The 24,969-nt window shown below is 47.9% G+C and overlaps 1 protein-coding gene across 1 annotated transcript in view; it reads right to left on the bottom strand.

Moving 5' to 3' along the window:
• The window catches only part of MAT1A (methionine adenosyltransferase 1A), a 108,576-nt gene extending 84,456 nt beyond the window's left edge, over window positions 1–24,120 (bottom strand). Inside the window, exon 1 of the mRNA XM_073685984.1 lies at window positions 23,850–24,120. Within this exon, the coding sequence (XP_073542085.1) occupies window positions 23,850–23,943 (94 nt within the window). The 5' untranslated portion in view covers window positions 23,944–24,120. The remainder of the gene's footprint in view (window positions 1–23,849) is intronic.
• Between the last annotated feature and the right edge of the window lie 849 nt (window positions 24,121–24,969).

Genomic DNA, 24,969 nt, shown 5'->3' with positions numbered 1-24,969 from the left:
CGGCTGGTGTTTCTAGCCTGGGAGGGGGCCAATATTCATGGCTCCCTTCCTGGGCTATTAATATCAGCCCCCAGCTGTCTGCCTAGCCTTTGCTAGCTATTAAATTAGGGGGGACCCCACGTCATTTTTTTTGGGGGGTCCCCCATTTTAATAGCTAGTAAAGGCTATGTATTCAGCTGGGGGCTGATATTAGTAGCCTGGGAAGCTCCGTGGGTATTACCCCCTTCCCAGGCTTCAAACATCTGCCCCAGCCGTCTGCTTAACCTCCGCTAGAGCCTAAAATTAAGGGGAACCCCACGCCATTTTTTTTAATAATAAATCCTTTATTTTAATACTAAATGACAAGTACAGTAACCAACACTATCACTGTACTTCATATATATGTGACTGACATGTTTCTATCTATCTAATCTATGTGTGAAGCTCTATTCTGTCTGTTATAAATTGTCGGGTACCGCTGCTGAATTGCCGGCCGGCTTTTTTAAAGAGACGGTGCATGAAAACACTATTATTTTTTTTGATAAATCCTTTACGCTAAATGACAAGTACAGTAATCAACACTGTCACTGTACTTCATATATATGTGACTGACATGTTTATATCTATCTAATCTATGTGTGAAGCTCTATTCTTTCGGTTCTAAATTGTCGGGTACCGGTGTATGCCGCTGCTGAATTGCCGGCTTTTCATGTTTCACTGTTGACACTGTTCCCATCGATTTGGGCAATCACTGTAATGCCACAACCACCATGGCTGTGGCATTACAGTGAGTGACAGACAATCCCTGCATGATTGGTGCTCTAAATAGCGCCAGACATGCAGGACAAGCTTTTGGTGCACGAACAGTTATCGAACATAACCTCGAACAGCCGAATTTTTTGCAAATCGTTCGGGTTCGTCGAACAACTCGAACACCGCCCAAAACAGCTCGAATTTGAGATTGGCGAACAGTTCTAGTCGAACACCGCTCATCTCTACTGATAATACAGGAAGTGTACTCAGTTATGCTCTGCACTGTATATATAATGTACTGATAATACGGGGGTGTACTCACTTATGCCAAGCGCTCTGTATATATATATATATATATATATATATATATATATATATATATATACACTGTATAATGTACTGATAATACAGGGGAATACTCACTTTTGTGAAATGCTGTATATATATATAATGTAATGATAACACGGGGGTGTACTCGCTTATGCTGAGTGCTTTATATATATATGATGTACTGATAATACAGGGGGTGTACTCACTTAGGCTGAGCACTGTATACATATAATGTACTGAGAACAAGGTGGGTGTACTCACTTATACCAATAATACAGGGGGTGTATTAACTTGCGCTGAAAGCTGTATTTATTTATATATATATATATATATATATATATATATATAATGTACTCATAATACTGGGGTGTACTGATTTATGCTGAGCGTTGTATATATATATAATGTACTGATAATACAGGGGTGTACTCACGCTGAGTGCTGTATACATAAAATGTACTGATAATACAGGGGAGTATTCACTTATGCTGAGTGCTATATATATAATGTACTGATAATACAGGGGGTATACTCATTTATGCTGAGTGATGTATATATTATGTATTGATAATACAGGTGGTGTACTCACTTAGGCTGAGCGCTGTATACATATAATGTACTGAGAACACGGGGGTGTACTCACTTATACCAATAATACAGGGGGTGTATTAACTTGCGCTGAGAGCTGTATTTATTTATATATATATACAAGGGGTGTACTCACGTTGAGTACTGTGTATATAATGTACCAATAATAAAGGGGTGTACTCACTGAAGCTGAGTGCTGTATATATAAAATACTGATAATACGTGGGTGTACTCACTTATGCTGGGTGCTGGTATATATAATGTACTGATAATATGAGGGTGTACTCACTTATGCAGAGCGCTGTATATATATAGTAGTGATAATATTGGGTGTACTCACATGCTGAGTGCTGTATATATATATATAATGTACTGATAATACAGGGGCTGTACTCACTTATGTTGAGCGCTGTATGTATAACATACTGATAATACAGGGGTGTACTCACTTATGCTGAGCGCTGTATATATATATATATATATATATATATATAATGTACTGATAACACGGGAGTGTACTCACTTGTGCTGAGTGCTTTATATACAGTATATACTGGTTATATAGGGCAGAGGTCCCCAACCGCCGGTCCGCGGACCAGGACCGGGCCGTTGGGGTTTTTCAGCCGGTCCGCGGGGAGAGGGGGCCCCTCCAGCCTCCAGCAGGGCCGCCATCAGGGCATGACTGCCCTGACTCCAGTATGGGGCCCGGCCGGTAGGAGCCCCCTCGGAGCCCCCCTCTTGTGCGTCTCTCTCCTCATGGGGCCCCCGGCCGCATGCTAAGCGCCGGGTCCGGGACATCTTAGCGCTGCGCTGCTGCGGCAGCACCTTCATGATTCCCCTGTCTTCCGGTCATGTGACGGCGCCGTCACATGGCCGGAAGTCAGGAGAACCTGGTGTCAGCGATTTGGACGAGCGCCAGGATTCCGCAGGGATCGCATGGGGGTAAGTATAACAAGTTTTATTTTTTTTTAAATACAATTAACTAGGAGTGGGGGGAATGGGAGATGCACATGGGGGGAGGGGAGAGATGAGAGATGCACATGGGGGAGGGGAGAGATGAGAGATCCACATGGGGGGGAGGGGAGAGATGAGAGATGCACATGGGGGAGGGGAGAGATGAGAGATCCACATGGGGGGGAGGGGAGAGATGAGAGATGCACATGGGGGAGGGGAGAGATGAGAGATCCACATGGGGGGGAGGGGAGAGATGAGAGATGCACATGGGAGGGAGGGGAGAGATGAGAGATGCACATGGGGGGAGGGGAGAGATGAGAGATGCACATGGGAGGGAGGGGAGAGATGAGAGATGCACGGGGGGGTGAGAGATGCACGGGGGGGTGAGAGATGCACGGGGGGGATGAGAGATGCACGGGGGGTGGATGAGAGATGCACGGGGGGGTGAGAGATGCACGGGGGGGATGAGAGATGCACGGGGGGGGTGAGAGATGCACGGGGGGGTGAGAGATGCACGGGGGTGGATGAGAGATGCACGGGGGGTGGATGAGAGATGCACGGGGGGGTGAGAGATGCACGGGGGGGTGAGAGATACACGGGGGGGATGAGAGATGCACGGAGGGGATGAGAGATGCACGGAGGGGATGAGAGATGCACGGGGGGTGGATGAGAGATGCACGGAGGGGGATGAGAGATGCACGGAGGGGGATGAGAGATGCACGGGGGTGAGCTGCACATGGGGGGGTGAGAGATGCACATGGTGGGGTTATGTTTACATAACTTTGTTGCCTTATGAAGGGCGGGGGGGGCCCCCAAAAATTTCTTGCACAGGGGCCCACTACAGTCTGTGTCCGCCCCTGGGATGAAGTAAATGCAGCTGAACAGCAGCTGTCAGGACAGCTGCCCTGTCCTGCTGCAGGGCGTGATGGGGCCTTAGTGATGCGGCTCCTGGCACAGCACATTATGTGGGGCTCCTGGCATAGCTCCTGGCGGGGACCTGGTCTACACTATATGATAAGTATGCACTAAACTCCAAATCCCTCCATTACCCCGCCCCCATATGTCCAAAGCCCCGGCCACCCCACCCCCTCCTTGCTGGGCCATGGAAAAATGATCTTGCTTCAAGCCGGTCCCTGGTGCAAAAAAGGTTGGGGACCACTGATATAGGGGATGTACTCACTTATGCTGAGTGCTGTATACATAATGTATTGATAATATGGGGGTGTACTCACTTATGGTGAGCGCTGTATATATAATATACTGATAAAACGGGGGTATACTCACTTTTGCTGACCACTATATATATAATTTACTGATAATACAGGGGGTGTACTCACTTATGCTGACCACTATATATATAATGTACTGATAATACAGGGGGTGTACTCACTTATGCTGACCACTATATATATAATGTACTGATAATACAGGGGGTGTACTCACTTATGCTGACCACTATATATATAATGTACTGATAATACAGGGGTGTAGTCACTTATGCTGAGCGCTGAATGTATAATGTACTGAGAATATGGGGGTGTACTCACTTATGCTGAGCGCTGTATTTATAATGTACTGATAATACAGGGGTGTACTCACTTATGCTGACCACTATATATATAATGTACTGATAATACAGGGGGTGTACTCACTTATGCTGACCACTATATATATAATGTACTGATAATACAGGGGGATGTACTCACTTATGCTGAGCGCTGTATATATAATGTACTGATAATACAGGGGGTGTACTCACTTATGCCGAGTGCTATATATATATATAATGTACTGATAATATGGGGGTGTACTCACTTATGCTGAGTGCTGTATATATAATGTATTGATAATACGGGGGGTGTACTCACTTATGCTTAGCGCTTTATTTATATAATGTATTGATAATACGGGGGGGTGTACTCACTTATGCTTAGCGCTTTATATATATAATGTATTGATAATTCGGGGGTGTACTCACTTGTGCTGAGCACTGCATTTATATAATGTACTGATAAAACGGGGGTGTAATCACTTATACTGAGCACTGCATATATAATGTACTGATAATACAGGGGGTGTACTCACTTTTGCTGACCACTATACAGTGCTGGCCAAAAGTATTGGCACCCCTGCAATTCTGTCAGATAATACTCAGTCTCTTCCTGAAAATGATTGCAATCACAAATTCTTTGGTATTATTATCTTCATTTAATTTGCTTGCAAGGAAAAAACACAAAAGAGAATGAAGCAAAAATCAAATCATTGATCATTTCACACAAAACTCCAAAAAAGGGCCGGACAAAAGTATTGGCACACTCAGCCTAATACTTGGTTGCACAACCTGTAGCCAAAATAACTGCGAACAACCGCTTCCGGTAACCATCAATGAGTTTCTTACAATGCTCTGCTGGAATTGTAGACCATTCTTCTTTGGCAAACAGCTCCAGGTCCCTGATATTTGAAGGGTGCCTTCTCCAAACTGCCATTTTGAGATCTCTCCACAGGTGTTCTATGGGATTTAGGTCTGGACTCATTGCTGGCCACCTTAGAAGTCTCCAGTGCTTTCTCTCAAACCATTTTATAGTGCTTTTGGAAGTGTGTTTTGGGTCATTGTCCTGCTGGAAGACCCATGACCTCTGAGGGAGACCCAGCTTTCTCACACTGGGCCCTACATTATGCTGCAAAATTTGTTGCTAGTCTTCAGACTTCATAATGCCATGCACACGGTCAAGCAGTCAAGTGCCAGAGGCAGCAAAGCAACCCCAAAACATCAGGGAACCTCCGCCATGTTTGACTGTAGGGACCGTGTTCTTTTCTTTGAATGCCTCTTTTTTTTTCCTATACACTCTATGTTGATGCTTTTTCCCAAAAAGCTCTACTTTTGTCTCATCTGACCAGAGAACATTCTTCCAAAACGTTTTAGGCTTTCTCAGGTAAGTTTTGGCAAACTCCAGCCTGGCTTTTTTATGTCTCGGGGTAAGAAGTGGGGTCTTCCTGGGTATCCTACCATCCAGTCTCTTTTCATTCAGACGCCGACGGATAGTACGGGTTGACACTGTTGTACCCTCGGACTGCAGGGCAGCTTGAACTTGTTTGGATGTTAGTCGAGGTTCTTTATCCACCATCCGCACAATCTTGCGTTGAAATCTCTTGTCAATTTTTCATTTCCGTCCACATCTAGGGAGGTTAGCCACAGTGCCATGGGCTTTAAACTTCTTGATGACACTGTGCACGGAAGACACAGGAACATTCAGGTCTTTGGAGATGGACTTGTAGCCTTGAGATTGCTCATGCTTCCTTACAATTTGGTTTCTCAAGTCCTCAGACAGTTCTTTGGTCTTCTTTCTTTTCTCCATGCTCAATGTGGTACACACAAGGACACAGGACAGAGGTTGAGTCAACTTTAATCCATGTTAACTGGCTGCAAGTGTGATTTAGTTATTGCCAACACCTGTTAGGTGCCACAGGTAAGTTACAGGTGCTGTTAATTACACAAATTAGAGAAGCATCACATGATTTTTCAAAGGGTGCCAATACTTTTGTCCACCCCCTTTTTTAGGTTTGGTGTGGAATTATATCCAATTTGGCTTTAGAACAATTCTTTTTGTATTTTTTTCATTGAAGACAAATTAAATGAAGGGAATAATACCAAAGAATTTGTGATTGCAATCATTTTCAGGAAGAAACTGAGTATTATCTGACAGAATTGCAGGGGTGCCAATACTTTTGGCCAGCACTGTATATATAATGTACTGATAATACAGGGGGTGTACTCACTTATGCCGAGCGCTGTATGTATTATATGCTGACCACTATATATAAAATGTACTGATAATACAGGGGGTGTACTACGGGGTGTACTCACGCTGTGCACTGTATATATAATGTACTGATAATATGGGGGTGTACTCACGAATTTGTCTCTTTCTTTCTCTCTCTCTCTCCCCCTGGACATAATGTCATTATTGCTCCACACCGAGCATGCTCAGTCTATAGAGGCTTCGGACAGACGGACACATCCCCGGTTATATTATAGATGTTCTGCGGCACCATTGTTGTGGCTGCCCCAGATTGTGTGTATTGTTTAATAAAAGGCTGCTGTGGCTGTTTAACCCATGTCGCATGCAGTCGTGTGTTTCTTTAAAGGGATGTTAAGATAAAGGGTGGGTAAGATCTGGACGACCAGAAATCCCTTCTTGAATTGTCATGTACAAGATGCAAATTAATTTTATCTGTTCTATTTATCTGTTCTAAATAAAACAAATAGAAAAAAATAAACGAACATGTGAACAGAGCCTAAAGAATGTTCTAATTTAAAACAAGCACTAAAGAAGCATTTGACAAGGTGTTATCATTGTCATTATCCTTTTTGAACTAAGTTGAGCATAAATTATAAGGGTAAAACTTTAACCCCTTGCCATAATAGGGCAAACAGTTACATGCTATTGCTACTCTCTGACTTTGATGCGGGCTCACAAGCAGATGACAGCTGTGATATTCAGCTATCATCTACCTGTAACAGTTGCGGGTGAAGCACCATTCATGACTATTAACCTGTTAAATGCCACTGTCAATCTCAGACAGTGGGATTTAAAGCGCACTTGCAGGGGGAGCATCATTCTATGCACCCATCGGCACCCCTGTGATGCAATTGTGGGGTGCTGATGGGTTACTATGATGCGATATGATGAGAAATAAGGGCTTCTGCAATTGGCTGCAGAATTCACATGTCCTCTCCATATGAAAAGCGGGCATGTTCCCTCAGCGCCATTATATCCGTGTCAGTGCTGGAGACAGACGCAGCTCAGTGTTCTCCTGTGTAATGAGACATATTAGCTAGATAGATGGGCGCTTGTGTGGTAGTCAGATAGTGTAGATAATTCCTGGCCTGTGTACCTCTGCAACCGCTGGTGCAGCACATTTTTGGTGTTCTTGTGCAAGTACTGAGATTCTGACAGAAACAGAGGGCCCATGCCATACAATAGTGCTGTGCACCGCTGGTATAGAGCTCCATGTCTCACTATACCTTGAATCTTTTTGTTGCCCTTGCTAATGTGATCAAGCAAGCGCAGTGCACCTTTTCATTTAGTGGGGTGGAAATTGTGCTCTGCACAGTCTGCAGAGCTTCTTATTGCAGAGCACAAAATCTGTTTTTTTTTTCTGCTGCTTTTGTGATATTGAACGCTGTGTGCACTAAAGTTTTTTTAGTGTCAGATACTATTTTAGTGGAGTTGAACTTCAGATGGTTTCAGAGTAAAAAAATACATTTTTTCTCTTACTAGGCCCAGTCCAAAAAATATTTTTTCCTGTGCCAAAAGTCATACAGTGCTATAAGCCAGCTACTACGTCAGTGGCGGTCAAAGTCAGCTTGTATGCACAGTCAAATCTCTATACATTTTTGGCTGGCAGGCAGAGTCCATCAAAGGTTTCTTACTGTGGCAAAGTTGATACAGTCTACTAAAAGGCAGATCCTATTTTTAGTGGCATTGAACTTGTCCTGGTTTCACAGTAAAAAAAAAAACTTCTCTTACTAGGCCCAGTCCAAAAAATATTTTTTTCCTGTGCCAAAAGTCATACAGTGCTATAAGCCATCTACTACGTCATTGGGGGTCAAAGTCAGCTGGACGCAGAGCTTATGCAGAGTAGCCCAAAAATATTTTTTTCTCTGAGTAAAGTGATGCAACTGGCTAGATCTGAGTTTGAAATATTTTGGAGAATATATTCTATGTCATACTGGCCTCATCCACATTCAAAAAAAAATTTCTTCTGTTCATAAAGTAATGCAGCAGGGGACAGCTCAGTTTGAAATTGTTTGGAGAATATCTCGTAGGTTTTATCGGCCTCATGCACACTAACAAATTTCTCTTGTCTGTTAGTAACGTTATACGGCAGGCCATATCTTACCTTGTCATTTAGTGTGGCTGAAATTCAGGTGTTTGCCGAGCTATTGCACAGGAAAAAAACATATTTTTCTTTACTTAATTGCGCGCTCCTACCACTGTATGTGACCAACATGAGTGGGAAAAAGAGAGGGCGTGGTGGAAGGGGGAATAGGCTTGGTGTTCAAGGTGTACGTGGGGTACGTGGTAATATTAGTGAAAGCACTAGTGAACCAGCACAAAGAGGTCCTATCCAAAGACAACTGACAACTTATGTTAGTGGACGGCCTACTGCACTCACTTCCTTTGGCAGCCGCACAGCGATACGCCTTGTTGATAAGGCCCAGAAAGAGCAGGTGCTCCAATGGATGGCAAGCTTTGCTTCACACGCAGTACAGTCCACAGAGGTGGCACCCCAATTACCCATGCTTCCCCCCGCATCACAACTGGCCAACTGCCCAACTGACTGTAGCGAACCACATATGGGCGAGTCTGTAGAACTCTTCACCCATTCTACACCATAGGCATCAGAAGTGTACTCCAAACAGTCACAGAGCCAAGGGGAGGAAAGAATCTGCACCGATGCCCAAAATTTTTTAAGCTTGGATTCGGGGGAGTGGGGGGGGGGGCAGCAAGGGTTGCCTAGCATGGGTCTTTTTTGTCACTGTAAAGGATGAGCCAACTCACGTTATCTGCAAACTTTGCGATAAAAAACTCAGTAGAGGGAAAAACTGCAATAATTTGTCTACTACATGCATGAACGTTCACATGCTCAAGCAACATTCTTTATGCTGGGAATCTTACCGCGCTGAAATGCGGACCAGCGGACCTCAACAACCATCAGCTGCCCCATCAAACGCATCCGCTGCTTCTTTCTCCTCCTCTGTTACCATGCCAAGTATTGTAACGCAGGTCTCCCATCGCAGAAAATCTGGTTCTTTACCCACTCCAGTCAGGCTGAGTGACAGCCCGTCAGCTGTAATGGAAGTGGACATGCCTGCTGTGTTTGTTTCACCGAGCACACCGCATGTTTCTCAATCCACTGTAACATCTGCACCTCACTCACGCGCCAACATTTTTTCCGGGTTCACCATACTCCGCCCTCTCTCAGCATCTTAGCCAGCCCTCGGTCCTGCAGTTGTGGTCACGTAAAAGATTGTTTCATGCTACGCATGACAAAGCTAAGAGGTTGAACTCCACCATCTCCAATCTGTTGGCCACGGAAATGCTGCCTTTCCGCCTGGTAGATACAGACGGTTTCCAAAAACTGATGGCCGTCGCAGTCCCCCAGTACCAGTTGCCCAGTCGCCATTACTTCTCTAAGAAAGCTGTGCCTGCGCTACACCAGTATGTCGCAGACAACATCACGCATTCCTTGTCTAAATCCATGTGTGCTAGGGTGCATTTCACCACAGACACCTGGACAAGTAAGCATGGCCAAGGGCCATGGTTACATCTCGCTGACTGGGCACTGGGTGACTCTGGTGGCTGTGGAGGCAGGCGGTTAAGTGGCTGCTCCACAAATCTTGGAATCCCCAAGGCTTGCAGAAGAAACCTCTGTATTTCCCACTTCCTCCGCTGCTTATGCATCCTCCACCTCCTCTGGGGCCTCCACCTGCGCAGTCAACCTCTGCCTTAACGAGACACGAGTTCTAAGGGTGTGGAGTGAATACACACCAACTCCGTACTGCGCAGTCAGGGCTCACTGTAATCAGGCAGTCTTCAAATTAATATGCCTTGGAGATCGCAGTCATACAGGTGATGAGTTGTAGGCAGCTCTCCAGGCTCAGTTTGAGCAATGGCTGTCTCCGTTGAACCTTACGCCAGGGAAGGCCATGTGCGATAACGGTGCGAACCTGTTAGTGGCCCTAGGCCAAGGAAAGCGTGTCTTGCATGGCTCACATCCTCAACCTGGTGGTACAGCAATTTCTCCACCACTATCCTGGCCTGGATGAGCTGCTTCACAATATATGGAAGCTGTGTGCTCACTTCCGCCGTTTGCACCCCTCAAGTCATCGACTTGCATTGATACAGAGGTCTTTGTCCGTGTCAGTTAACAGGTTGATCTGCGATGTGCCGACACGGTGGAATTCCACTCTGCACATGTTGCAGCGACTGTGCCAGCAGCAATGAGCTCTGACGCAGTATGACATGACGTATAGCTTGGGGCAACGCAGTACGGACTTGGGGCATATCACGTTTGCGGAGTGGGAACAGATTAAGGACCTCTGCACCCTTCTGCATGGTTTTGAAATGGATACTAAACTGATTAGCGCTGACGATGCCATCATCAGCATCACTATTCCGGTCATGTACATGCTGGAGCAAACTTTGAATAACCTGTGGCAGGAAGTGGTGGCCCCAGAAGAAGAGGAGGATGCTGAAGGGATACCAATGTCTCAAATTTCCAGACTGTCGTCACACAGGCGGATGTCAAGTGACGGTGGATTACAGCGATCAAGGGGGTTTGGTGATACCAGGCAAACTGTTAGTGAAGGTGCAAGAGCCGAGGAACTAATGGAGGAGGAATCGGTGATGGGCGAGCAGCAGTCAGAGGATGAAGAGGATAATCATCCCCTCTCTTTTTGAACGTGGTTGGCAGCAGGGGATGGAGGAAACAAGCATCAGTGTTATGCAGCCCACAATACAGCCTGGCTTTGGACCTCCTGGAAAAGCCCGACATATGAGTGCCTTCTTGATGCACTTTCTGCAACATGATCCCCGTATAGCTAGGATTCAAAATAATGCTGACTACTGGGTTGCCACTCTGTTAGATCCACATTATAAGAGTCAATTTTGCCAGATGCTTCCCGCCCTGGAAAGGGACCCGCTCATGTTGGAGTATCGAAACAAGCTTTTAAGAAACATTAATAGATGTTTTCCCCAAGATAACAGTGAGGCACACAATGTGCATCGCAGCTGTAGTCTCTCAACCTCCGGCACGTCAGTTCGTCAACGCCAGAACATTAGCAGCAGCAGCAGAGTAAGTGGCAGAAGCAATTTCTGGGAAACCTTTCACACAGAGTACAAGTCTGACACTTGGTGAACGACTGGAGAGGATGGTGGAGGAGTATCTAGATCTTAATATGAATACCATCAAGGAGGATTTTGACATTTTTGTTTTCAAAAATGGATGAATGGCCTGAGCTCGCCTCTCACGCCTTGGTGGTTTTATCATGCCCGGCAGCCAGCGTTCTCTCTAAACGTGTCTTCAGCGCTGCTGGTAGTGTCTTGATGGATAAGTGCACCCGGCTGTCCCCTGAAAGTGTAGACTCCCTAACTTTCATCAAGATGAACAAGTCATGGATCTCCAAGGACTTTTGCACCCCAATTGCAGACTGTACAGAGTAGGCGATGTTGTCGTTTTGAGTGTGCTGCATTGATCTTTTGAAATTGCAGTCTGTGATATGGCTTCAGTGCCTGCTCTTGCTGCTGCTGCTACAGGTTTTAGGCCCTAATTTTGGGTAATGTGGAGAATTCTGACTGTGTCTCTATGTAACATACCTGGCGGCGTCCTTGCATGGTGGTCCATCTCCCACTGTGCAAGAGGGCGCACTTGATCTCCTGTCCAGAATGTCTCTCTGGCTTCCCTCCATGCTGTCTGTTTGTGTCTGTTTCTGCTGCTTAAGGGCGGCGCCCGATCACTTCCTGCCTTTTGTACCTGCTGTGGGTCACACCCCTTGTGCGTCCTCAGCCTATTGCTGTCTGTCACTTGGTATATAGCTCAGCAGCTCCCTTCTATCCCTGCCTGAGCATAGTGTTTCCTTCAGTGTGTGCTTGCACTCTGAAGGTGCCAGGTCCCGTTCTTTGTTTCCTTGTCTGCCTTTCCTGGAGGCTGTATTTCCAGGCCTGTCTGAACTTAGTCCTGTATGTCTCCTGCTTTACGGTATCAGCTCCCGTGTCTGAACTGTGTCCTGTATGTCTCCTGCTTTGCGGTATCAGCTCCCGTGTCTGAACTGAGTCCTGTATGTCTCCTGCCTTGCGGTATCAGCTCCCGTGTCTGAACTGAGTCCTTTCTGTGTTCTCTTGTCTGTCCTGTCTGAACACGCTCCTAGCCTGTTCCTCCTGCCTTCTAGGGGCCGATTACCTAGACCCGTTCCTGTATCTTGTCTGACCTGTCTGAACACGCTCCTAGCCTGTTCCTCCTGCCTTCTAGGGGCCGTTTACCTAGACCCGTTCCTGTATCTTGTCTGACCTGTCTGAACTCGCTCCTAGCCTGTTCCTCTCGCCTTCTAGTGGCCGATTTCCTAGACCCGCTCCTGTGTCTGGTCTGTCCTGTCTGAACACGCTCCTTGCCTGTTCGTTCCGCCTCTCTGGGGGCCGTATTCCCAGACCCGCTCCTGTATCCCTCTGCAGTGTCGGTCTCCTCCGTACACTCAGTTCCAGTCTGAACTCTCTCCTGTCCTTTACCTGTTTTGCCTCTATGTCCGTTCCCTTCCTTTTTCTGCAGAGTCTGAACTCGTACCTAACTCCTGCTTGTTGTCTCTGCAAGTACTGTGTGAGTATCTGGCTCTGTCTTTCCCTTCCTGTCTGTTCCGTGTGAACAGAGCCCTGTCCTCCCTGCTCTGCCTTGTCTGCACTCTAGCTGTGCTTGCCTGTAACCCTCTGCCTGTATTGTTCCTGAGTCCCGGTGTGTACTGGGTCCTATCCCGCCTGTGTTCCTACCTGCTAGTGCCTCCCTGTCTGCACTCTAGCTGTGCTTGCCTTTACCCCCCTGCCTGCATACCCGCCTGCCTGCATACCAGTCGTGCCTGCCTATACCCTCCAGTCTGTGTGCCAGCCTACCAGCCTGTTCCTGTATTCCCCTGTGTGGGTCAACAGCCGTGTCCGGGGTCTGTCCTGGAGTAGCACCTGGTCCCTCTGCTCGGTTCCTCCTTGGTGCACTGGCGTCGTATGCCGTCGTGCGACCCTGGTCGGATCGGGTGAATACTTAGTCACGCCCCTCCAGGCATTCACTCTCCGGCACGGTCCAGTGGAATCACTACCAATCACACGCACACGCCGCTTAGCCCGGGCGTGTGCATAACAGCATGCTCAGGCCATGGTTCCCGTTGAGCCCCACGGCCTTCGCTCTTTGAGAAGTTTTTCCAGCGAATACATGCATTAAAATAAAATAAATAAATTTTTTTCCCCCTTTAGCTGAGTTCCAGGCGAGTTACGCACCCGTCCAGATGGATCTATCAGCCCTCGTTCCTGCGGATCCGCCACGTTACTATGGGGATCCAAGACAGTGTCGTGCATTTGTGGAGCAATGCATGCTACACTTTAAGGCCTACCCTCTCTATTTTCCTTCCGATTGGGCTAAAGTGGCCTTTATGATTGACTACCTAGCGGGTGATGCCTTGAAATGGGTCACCCCCCTATGGGAAGCATGGGATCCTGTCATCCTTGACCTGCAGGCCTTCCTGGTGGCCTTTCGTATGGTCTTCGAGGACCCTAACTCTGAAGCCCCTGCTGAAGCTTCACTTCCCAATATCCCGGAGCAGCCCCGACGGGTAATGTGTGTGGGTAGCGCAATAGTCCTCCAGCCCAATGAGACTACTGCCCACCCAGAATCCTCACAGGGTGACTACGCTTTCCGGAATACTTCTCTCAACCTCAAGAGGCAGCCCAGACGTGCTAGACTTAGAGGCAAGCCGTCACGCCAGGGTCTGTCCTCCCTGAGACCTCCTGACCCCAACCTTGAAGTCCCTACTGAAGCTTCATCTCCCTGTATCCCGGAGAAACCCCAATGGGTAATGTGCGTGGGTAGTGCACCAGTTCTCCTGGCCGAAGAGACTTCTGCCCATCCAGACTCCACACAGGAGAACTTCCTGCACCCGGCATCAGATGCTTCTTTCTCTTTAACCGGTGTGCATGTCCAAGGATGCTCCAAAGCTGTGGTTACCTCAGAGTCTGTGCACCTCTACTACCTGGCGGAGGATCTCCTGTTGCCTCCTGAACCCTCCGGGATACCACTCGATGACAAATGGAGAGAGACTTCTCTACACCCGGTACTCAATACTTTGTCCGCTTCGTCCTGTGAGCCTGACAATGGGTACCCCAAAGTGGTAGTTACCTCCGAGTCTCTACACCCCTCCGACCAGGCGGAGGATCTCCAGTTGTCTCCTGAACCCTTCGGGGTGCTACCTGGTAGCGAAAGGACAGAGACTTTCCTATACTCTGTACCTGATACCTCGCTCGCTTCGTCCAGTGAGTCCAACTTAGTGTACTCCGAAGCAGAGGTTACTCCTGAGTCTCTACACCCCTCCGACCAGGCGGAGGACCTCCAGTTGTGTTCAGAATCCTTCGGGGTGCCACCTGGTGGTGAATGGACAGAGACTTTCCTATATCCTGGATCTGATACCTCGCTTGCTTCGTCCAGTGAGTCCGACCTAGTGTACTCTGAAGCAGAGGTTACCCGTGAGTCTCTACACCCCTCTGACCAGGCGGAGGACCGCCAGCTGTCTCCAGAACCCTTCGGGGTGCCACCTGGTGGTGAATGGACAGAGACTTTCCTATACTCGGTACCCGATACCTCGCCTGCTTCCTCCAGTGAGTCCGACCTAGTGTACTCTGAAGCAGAGGTTACCCGTGAGTCTCTACACCCCTCTGACCAGGCGGAGGACCGCCAGCTGTCTCCAGAACCCTTCGGGGTGCCACCTGGTGGTGAATGGACAGAGACTTTCCTATACTCGGTACCCGATACCTCGCCTGCTTCCTCCAGTGAGTCCGACCTAGTGTACTCTGAAGCAGTTGTTTTCTCTGAGCCTCTGCACTCTTCTGACCCGGCGGAGGACCTCCAGTTGTTTCCTGAATCCTCCGGGATACCACCAGATAACAAAGAGACAGTGACTTTTCCTCATTATGTACGTGATAACCCGTCTATTTCTTCCTGTGAGCTTGACAAGATGTACCTCGAAGCAGAGATTACCCTTAAGTCTCTGTCCCCCTCCAACCCAGTGAACGACTGGCCCTCGAATTCCCTGCGGAAGATTCTGGCAGGCCTGAAGAAGAGGGGGCGTAAGGGGGGAGGTACTGTAACATACCTGGCGGCGTCCTTGCATGGTGGTCCATCTCCCACTGTGCAAGAGGGCGCACTTGATCTCCTGTCCAGAATGTCTCTCTGGCTTCCCTCCATGCTGTCTGTTTGTGTCTGTTTCTGCTGCTTAAGGGCGGCGCCCGATCACTTCCTGCCTTTTGTACCTGCTGTGGGTCACACCCCTTGTGCGTCCTCAGCCTATTGCTGTCTGTCACTTGGTATATAGCTCAGCAGCTCCCTTCTATCCCTGCCTGAGCATAGTGTTTCCTTCAGTGTGTGCTTGCACTCTGAAGGTGTCAGGTCCCGTTCTTTGTTTCCTTGTCTGCCTTTCCTGGAGGCTGTATTTCCAGGCCTGTCTGAACTTAGTCCTGTATGTCTCCTGCTTTACGGTATCAGCTCCCGTGTCTGAACTGTGTCCTGTATGTCTCCTGCTTTGCGGTATCAGCTCCCGTGTCTGAACTGAGTCCTGTATGTCTCCTGCCTTGCGTTATCAGCTCCCGTGTCTGAACTGAGTCCTTTCTGTGTTCTCTTGTCTGTCCTGTCTGAACACGCTCCTAGCCTGTTCCTCCTGCCTTCTAGGGGCCGATTACCTAGACCCGTTCCTGTATCTTGTCTGACCTGTCTGAACACGCTCCTAGCCTGTTCCTCCTGCCTTCTAGGGGCCGTTTACCTAGACCCGTTCCTGTATCTTGTCTGACCTGTCTGAACTCGCTCCTAGCCTGTTCCTCTCGCCTTCTAGTGGCCGATTTCCTAGACCCGCTCCTGTGTCTGGTCTGTCCTGTCTGAACACGCTCCTTGCCTGTTCGTTCCGCCTCTCTGGGGGCCGTATTCCCAGACCCGCTCCTGTATCCCTCTGCAGTGTCGGTCTCCTCCGTACACTCAGTTCCAGTCTGAACTCTCTCCTGTCCTTTACCTGTTTTGCCTCTATGTCCGTTCCCTTCCTTTTTCTGCAGAGTCTGAACTCGTACCTAACTCCTGCTTGTTGTCTCTGCAAGTACTGTGTGAGTATCTGGCTCTGTCTTTCCCTTCCTGTCTGTTCCGTGTGAACAGAGCCCTGTCCTCCCTGCTCTGCCTTGTCTGCACTCTAGCTGTGCTTGCCTGTAACCCTCTGCCTGTATTGTTCCTGAGTCCCGGTGTGTACTGGGTCCTATCCCGCCTGTGTTCCTACCTGCTAGTGCCTCCCTGTCTGCACTCTAGCTGTGCTTGCCTTTACCCCCCTGCCTGCATACCCGCCTGCCTGCATACCAGTCGTGCCTGCCTATACCCTCCAGTCTGTGTGCCAGCCTACCAGCCTGTTCCTGTATTCCCCTGTGTGGGTCAACAGCCGTGTCCGGGGTCTGTCCTGGAGTAGCACCTGGTCCCTCTGCTCGGTTCCTCCTTGGTGCACTGGCGTCGTATGCCGTCGTGCGACCCTGGTCGGATCGGGTGAATACTTAGTCACGCCCCTCCAGGCATTCACTCTCCGGCACGGTCCAGTGGAATCACTACCAATCACACGCACACGCCGCTTAGCCCGGGCGTGTGCATAACACTCTATCCTTTGGTTTGGCTGTAGTGGGACAGGATTGGGTCTGTTTGTAGTCTGATGACATTGATGCCACTTTGGTGGTGTTAGGCCAATATTTAGGGCAATGTGAACACTCCTGGTTAGTTCTTCATCTCCTGGGTTGGCTGTACTGAAAGAGGTGTAGGTCTTATTTACACTGTTTCTACTGAAGTGAAATTGATTAGACATTGCTAGTGTCTAATTTTTTGAAATGTGGAGAATCATGATTGGGTCTCCATCTATTGGACTGGCTGTAGAGGAACTGGTTTTGGCCTCCTTTGCAATACTTATACTCTTGAGAAAAAGATGCCACTTCGGTGGTGATAGGCCCTCATTTAGGGCAATGTGAACACTCCTGGTTAGGCACCCATCTCCTGGGTTGGCTGTACTGGAAGAGTTGTGAGTCTTATTTACACTATTTTGACTGTAGTGAAATTGATTAGACCTTAATAGTGTCTGCCACTAATTTTTTGAAATGTGGAGAATCATGATTGGGTCTCCATCTATTCGGCTGGCTGTAGAGGAACTGGTTTTGGCCTCCTTTGCAATACTTATACTCTAGTGAAATTGATGCCACTTCAGTGGTGTTAGGCCCTCATTTAGGGCAATGTGAACACTCCTGGTTAGGTCTCCATCTCCTGCGTTGGCTGTACTGGAGGAGGTGTAGGTCTTATTTACACTATTTCTACAGCAGTAAAATTGATGGCACTTTGTTGATGTCTTCCACTAATTTTTTTTAAATGTGGGGAATCCTGATTGGATCTCCATCTATTGAATTGGCAGTAGTGGAACCTTCCTGTTCTGCAGTCTAACTTGTGTAAGGTTGCGTACCAGTCCCTGCTGCACTCTGATACAGACTCTACCTGCTGCACTCCTCATACAGACTCTGCCTGCTGCACTCCTGATACAGACTCTGCCTACTTCACTCTTGATACAGACTCTGCCTGCTTCACTCCTGATACAGATGTGGCGCCCTTGAGGGTTCAGTCGCCACAGAGGTACTGCACCTCACCCAGAGGTGTGGTGTCTCTCTTCTCTCAGGTAAGGAGGGAGTGCTGCACGGAACCCCAAACACCTGCATCCAAGGAAGCAAAAGTCCAGCCTCCGCCTCTGGCCTGCCGCAGCATCAAGTGACCCCTCTCACCATAGAGGGAGAAGTGAGAAATTGTCCCCGGAGGACGTGGAGTTCCTCCAGAGCGAGGTCCTCGAGAGGGCCAACAGGTGGAGCAAGCCCAGCAAGCAGCGGTCACAAAGTGGAGAAGCGAGCTGCTGGAAAAGTTGGCAGCACGGCAGAAAGCAGCACCGGAAGCCAGCAGCAGCGCCCCAGCCCCGGCGGAGCCCGCGGAGAACCAGGAGGCCGTATGGAGTACAGGAGCAGGTAGGAGAGAATACCCAATCATGGGCACCTGCTCCTGCGCCTCTTCCCCCAGCCCTTGCCTTATGCTGCCGTACCCTGGCTGGAACAGCTGTGCAGCCCGGAACCCCCACCCCCGGGTGCTGAACCAGAGGATCCCCCATCTAGTGCCCTCCCGGAGCCTCCATTCCCGGGCGCCTCCACCTCCGGCACCCGAGTGGGTGTGCTGCGCGCCGGCCTTCGACTGGTCCACCCGGATGGAGGACCAGCAGCCGTACCTGCTACTCCCGACACCAGCGCCCCCGGTTGCCTATACCAGCGGAGTGGAGTTACGCTGGGACTACCGGGGGGGGGGACCTGATGGGGTTCCCGTGGGAGACCCAGGCCGAAGCACTGCAAAGGCAGGAGTTCTGCAGGCTGGAGCTCTGGCAACTAGAGAGGGAGCGACGCGCGCGGGAGGTGTGCAGTGAGCGCCTGGAGGCCCGAGACAAGGCCGCCAAGGCGCAAGTCCGTCAGGCGGAGTCAGCCCACCCCAGCCCCCTCGAGGAAGGCCATCCCGACCGGAACTTGTATCCGAGAGACCGCGTCACATTCACCCGGCACCATGGTGAACGTGGCTGGTACGCCCTGCACGTGTATCGTGTCAGCGAGGACACATCCCTGCAGGAAGTCCCTCGTGACCCGGCTGGGTCAGGGAAGAGTGAAAAGTACCCCAGGCAGGGTCCCCACTATTGATCCAGCAAGTAGGACTGAGCATTGTTTAAATAGTCACCTGGAAGGGTGTAGTAGCTAAAGTTTGAAGCAATGGTTTTCTTAGAGTATAAAAGTTGAAAATAATGTTTTCCTAAAATAGTGTGAGTTTCTATCATTACCCGTCAGGGTATACAGGCTGGGGACTGTGAACAGCCGGACATTGACTTTGTAAATAGTTCTGCACTTCTTAAAGTGCACCCTATTGGTTTTATATTAACGACCATGATCACAGAACAAAAAGCAGTTTGGCGTGGCGGAAGCCGTGGTCCAACTCCAGGATCGCCTATTCCCTGCAGCCACGCCCAGGGCCTACGTTGAGGGTTTGCGGACGGGTCCCTCATGCTGCTACCAGTTGCACTTATTGAAAAGAAAAATGTTATTTAAGAAAGTTTTATGATGTCTTTGAAAAATGTAACCTGTAAGGTTTAAGTAAGATGTGCCTCCCATAAAGGGAAGAAATGTTTTTATAATCTTATATGCGGATGCATCTTAAAATTTTGCATGTCAAATATCCCTGTTTTGCTTTGTTCCAGCCCACGGACGTGCTGTGTTTTACCGGGGGGGGAATGTGGCGCCCCTGAGGGTTCAGTCACCACAGAGGTACTGCACCTCACCCAGAGGTGTGGTGTCTCTCTTCTCTCAGGTAAGGAGGGAGTGCTGCAAGGAACCCCAAACACCTGCATCCAACACTACACTGCTCCAGGCCGGCTGGAGAGGCAACATGCAGAGCGCAGCTGCTGAGCCCTGACCCTGGCTGGAGTGGGGGGAACCCAAAGGTAGGGGGAACCAGTAGTGGGTGTGGGTGGAGGAAGTAGTTAGAGGGAGCACTTTGGTAGGAGTATAAGATAGGGAAGCCATCTTAGGGTGGCAGTTGAGTTAGGGAGCAGTTCAGAAGAACAGCTCGGGACAGTTCAGAAGAACAGTCCGGGAGCAGAGTCTCATTAGGAGATCTGCTCCACAAGTAGGGCCAAGTCAGGAGGCCCAGGAGGGGAGCAGGGAGTAGGCTCCATTCTAAGAGAGGATCCCAGGGGGTACGGCGCGTGCAGGACGGCACCCGTACGCCCCGCATCTGTCAAAAGACAGAGGGATCGCAGCCGCATTTTAGTCCCCTGAGGGTCAAGCAAGTCTGTGTAACTCCGACGGACAGGAGGGACTTCAGAGTACCAGAACAGGACTGAGAGTGGGCAGCGAAGAGCAGGAGGGAGAAAGACCAGTGTGAAGACGGTCAAAATAGGAACAGGAGAAAGCGGGGTTCTGCCTGGTATTCCCAAGTTGCTTGAGGAAGGATTGAACCCCTGCCCAGTGAACGCAGCGTGACGCGGGAGTCCTGCACCTGTACAGTGCTCCTGTGGACTGTATGAAGAATTGTGAGTAAAATCTCAGGTGACTGCACCGTACTGCCTCTGTCCATTCTTTCATCAGCGCCATTGTTCCCTCCCTGCACTACAACGCCCAGCGCAACCACCATTCACCTACACTGCCCTGAGGCCTGCTCCACCTGTGGGGAGCCATCCCATCATAAGCTGCCCTAACATCTGCCTCAGAGGACTGTTGCAGCGCTGGTGATCCTCACCAGACACCACAGGTGGCGTCACGAACTTTCTAAAAATAACCCCTTTTGCACTGACTGCCCTGGGTCACGGACCGGGCCAGCCACCGTGATATTCTCCGCCAACCGGCATCTAGGGGCCCGGCTGCCGAGTACCCCACAGCCCTGGGGGCGCGTCACAGACTCTGCCTGCTGCACTCCTTATACAGACTCTGTCTGCTGCACTCCTGATACAGACTCTGCCTGCTGCACTCCTGATACAGACTCTGCCTGCTGCACTCCTGATACAGACTCTGCCTGCTGCACTCCTGATACAGACTCTGCCTGCTGCACTCCTGATACAGACTCTGCCTGCTGCACTCCTGATACAAACTCTGCCTGCTGCACTCCTGATACAGACTCTGCCTGCTGCACTCCTGATACAGACTCTGCCTGCTGCACTCCTGATACAGACTCTGCCTGCTGCACTCCTGATACAAACTCTGCCTGCTGCACTCCTGATACAGACTCTGCCTGCTGCACTCCTGATACAGACTCTGCCTGCTGTGCCATCTAGTCTGTCCTACTGGGTCCAGCTGCTGTGCGTCCATTGGTCTGTCCTGGAGTGGCACCTGGCGTTCATCGGGAGCCAAGTCTAACCTCACCATCAGAGGCTCTAGTGAACAGTCCGGTGCTCGCTTAGTCACGCCCCTCCAGGCTCTCCGGGGTCCGTGGAACAGTGGTTCCACAAACCACGTCCGTGACAGTGCTCCCCTGCAGGCAGGGTCCTCTCTCCTGTTGTACCAGTCGGTGACCCCTTTTGACATGTAAAGCGCAACTGAATAAATGTCGCTGTCATAGTAATAATAATTATAGTACTTGTACTCTGGGTCAATTGATGGCACTTCCCTGGTGTCTACACCTAATTTGATGTGTTTTGGCAGCTTTTTGTCCCATTTCTAGGTGTTCTCTATGCATTTTTTTGGTCCGCCTATTGACTCCTATGGGATTCGGAAATGATCGACGAATAAATTCAGCGAATATCAATTTGTTCGGCAAACTTTTCATAACCAAACATTGAAATGTTCGCTCATGCCTAGTAATAACAGACAGTAATTTTTGCTGTATACAGCAATATTGTGATATTGGTATATATAGTACACGTGATCAGACAATGAGAGAAAAGTCCGGAGATGCTGCCAGACATGATAGCCCGTTTAGGACATGTAGGCTGCTTACAATAGCATGAGCAACATGCAGCCTTGCATTGTCATGTTGAAAAACAGCTCTTGAGATACTTTGGATAAAGGGCCTCACCACTGTTTCCACCAACAACCATTTTAAGGCTGAGCTATCAGTGTACATAGAATGAAGATTAGTGGAGGTCGGCTTAAGTACATTATGCCACTCCCACATCATAATCTCAGGAGGAAGACCAGTGTGACATTCCCTTGTGAAGGCCTCTTCATGGCATTGCCCACGTGATCTACAGACCAATCTATAGCTAATATTGCATTCAAGACGAAAGCGGGACTTCCATTTCAGCCTCCATTGCCGTCTTGCTATACCACTTGATAGCCTTTGAGAGAGGTGGCGAGAGGTCAATAGAGCAACAGTAGTGCAAACACCTTCTGATGGTTTATGTAGACTCTATTTGACATATTAAGCTTAAGATGTGATTTCAAATTCCACAGAATGGATTACTAAGCGTCATTTTCATATGACTAAACCATGTGGGCAACACTCTGAAGCAGCCGTCACAAGGGAACATCACACCCATCCTGCTCCTGGAATTATGGTGGAGTGGCATAATGAACTGTAGCCAGACCTTTCTAGTCTTCATTCCAGTTACACTAACAGTTTGGCATCAAATTGATTTGGTGGTGGAACCAGTAGTATGACCATTTCTCCAATGTGTCTCATGAGCCATTTTTCGACACAACACCATCAGGCCACATACTTTTTGGGCTACTGTGAGCATCCTGCAAGATGTTAATGTGCTACTACCGCCTGCAACATCTCCTGACATCTCTTCCATCAACCATAACTGGGATGTCATTTTTTGGCAATTGCAAAGGCAGCTGCCAGCAGTGGATCTTGATGATTTGTTTGCCCAAATGCATTAAGTATGGCAGAACATTCCTCAGACAACCAATAATAACCTCATTGATACAGCCAACATGTGTTAGTGCGAAGATTTCTTTACGTTGTGCTCATACTGGATACTGAATAAATCGAGAAGTTTTGAAAATGTTGTTTCTATTTTTTTCATTATTTGCAGATCATTAACATATATATCCTTCTTGTGATTCCCATAATTTCACGAACTTTTCTTCTTGGTGTTTCAATTTGAGTGATGACGAGCAAGAAAAGCTAGATAAAAGTAGTCAAGGTTTCCCTCAACGCTGCTTACTACCTGACCTAATAGACTTATCCTAGAGACTGGGGATAAACTATTTTTTTGCTTTCACCGCCTATATGATTAAGTCATATGGTATATCTTGAAGTAGTACTTGTTAAAGTACTGTATATCATCCATTATATATTATAGTGATAATTCTATTCTGCACACCAAATACTGTACTTTTCATTTCCAGATGACTGTGTGATCAAGCACATGAATAGTCCCCGGCTCTGCTCTCTTTGAATGTATCAGTGTCATGAGTGAATGGCTCCTAGGAATTCAGCATGCCGTTCATGGCAGTTTAAAGAAGACATAATTGGGCATTGAGCCAATGCCTGAAGTGTCATAGTTAATTACGGCTTTGAAAATGCATATGTTGTAAATATGAGTATTTCTGTACACATGAAGTCTTCAATGCACGTTCAGTAATTCACTTGTGTAAATGCATGTATACAGTGGTTAGAAGAGTTGACAGTCAATCAGATTCGGCATCCTCAAATTGCAACCAACCATAATTCATTATTTCAGAGTAACACATTATTATCTTACAGCAGCTAGCACAGATAATATGTTTACCTAAGTCTTCTTTACCCAGTCTAATTGTTATGATAACCATTGTGACAAATTGTTGTATTTTCAAGCTCTAGGTGTTTTTCTCTCAATGATTTTTTTTCTATTATTACATTTTTTTTCGGCATAATTTATTTATTTAGCTGACCTATTTTCCCTTTTACCCCTAAACATAACCTTTTGTACTTACCGGGATGTCCTTCTCCCACAGACTCTGACGTAAACATAAAAGCTCCAATATCTTCCACAAGTTGGTCACCTAAACCATCTACTGGTCCATTCATGGTCAGACTTTAATTTAAGACGTCTGAGGATGATTAAAAAAAAAAATCTGTATACGGAGTACTTGTGTAGACCTGACAGCTGATGGGCTTTTTTTAAACTCAGCAAGGCTGCAAGCTCTTGTTACTGCTAGTAGCTCAGTAACTTGACTGTGTGTATTTAAGACTGAGCCCGCCTATCACGTATCACTGTTCAGCTTAGCTGTCAGTCAGGCAAGGTCTCCTATATGTGGGAAGTAACATTTTTTCAATGAACATATTAAAATAAAAAAAAGAACAAACATTTGCCTGGCAAGAAGTCACAAGGCGTACCTGCTTATTTATATAGAAACTCAATATCAGACATAAATGAGATCACGGAAAGGTTTAATCAAATGAGCTTCATTGATGTTATATATTATATATTTCCACCTACATTACATCTTACGGAATTCCTTCATGATGGTGGGAACATAATTTGTCCTAGAATAATGATTACGAGGTGTACAGGAAGGATATGCAGGTAATATTTTGGAAAATGTGTTCTTATCAAGGCTTAAAGGGAATCTTTTACTTATCATATTTACAACATGCACTATATTTCAATTCTGTTCAAGCTGTTCTTAAAGGGGTATTATCATTTTATTAAATTGTTTTAGTTAGATAGCATAAAAATAATCAAGTTTGCAATCTGCTTTCCTTCGTATATGAGACCTTTTACCTTTTCATAGTGTACAGCTTGCTGCCCAGAAGAATGATCACTAGAGCCTGGCTGAGTATGAGCAGTAGTTACATTCTAGGCTGAGGAGTCAACTCCTAACCTACCAGCTACCTCTCTAGCTGTTCCATTCCCTCCCCCTCCTTTTCAGTTCCTGATCAGTCCTACAATATCACCCGCACCCCTATCCTAGCCCCCACCATCACCAGTTTCCAGATCAGTTCTAATCATAGCTCTCATTTTCGTGTGCTTGTTCAAAGGCTCTGTTACATCTCTATATGAAAATAAAGTTGTTATGGTGAAGTTATGGTTTAGAGCAATCAAAATCTAAT

This window comes from Phyllobates terribilis, unplaced genomic scaffold (assembly GCF_046119375.1).
Source record: "Phyllobates terribilis strain yellow unplaced genomic scaffold, ASM4611937v1 Scaffold_5__5_contigs__length_657084704, whole genome shotgun sequence".
Classification (NCBI taxonomy): domain Eukaryota; kingdom Metazoa; phylum Chordata; class Amphibia; order Anura; family Dendrobatidae; genus Phyllobates; species Phyllobates terribilis.
Note: the sequence above shows the minus strand (reverse complement) of the source record. Positions and strands in the feature narration are given on the sequence as shown.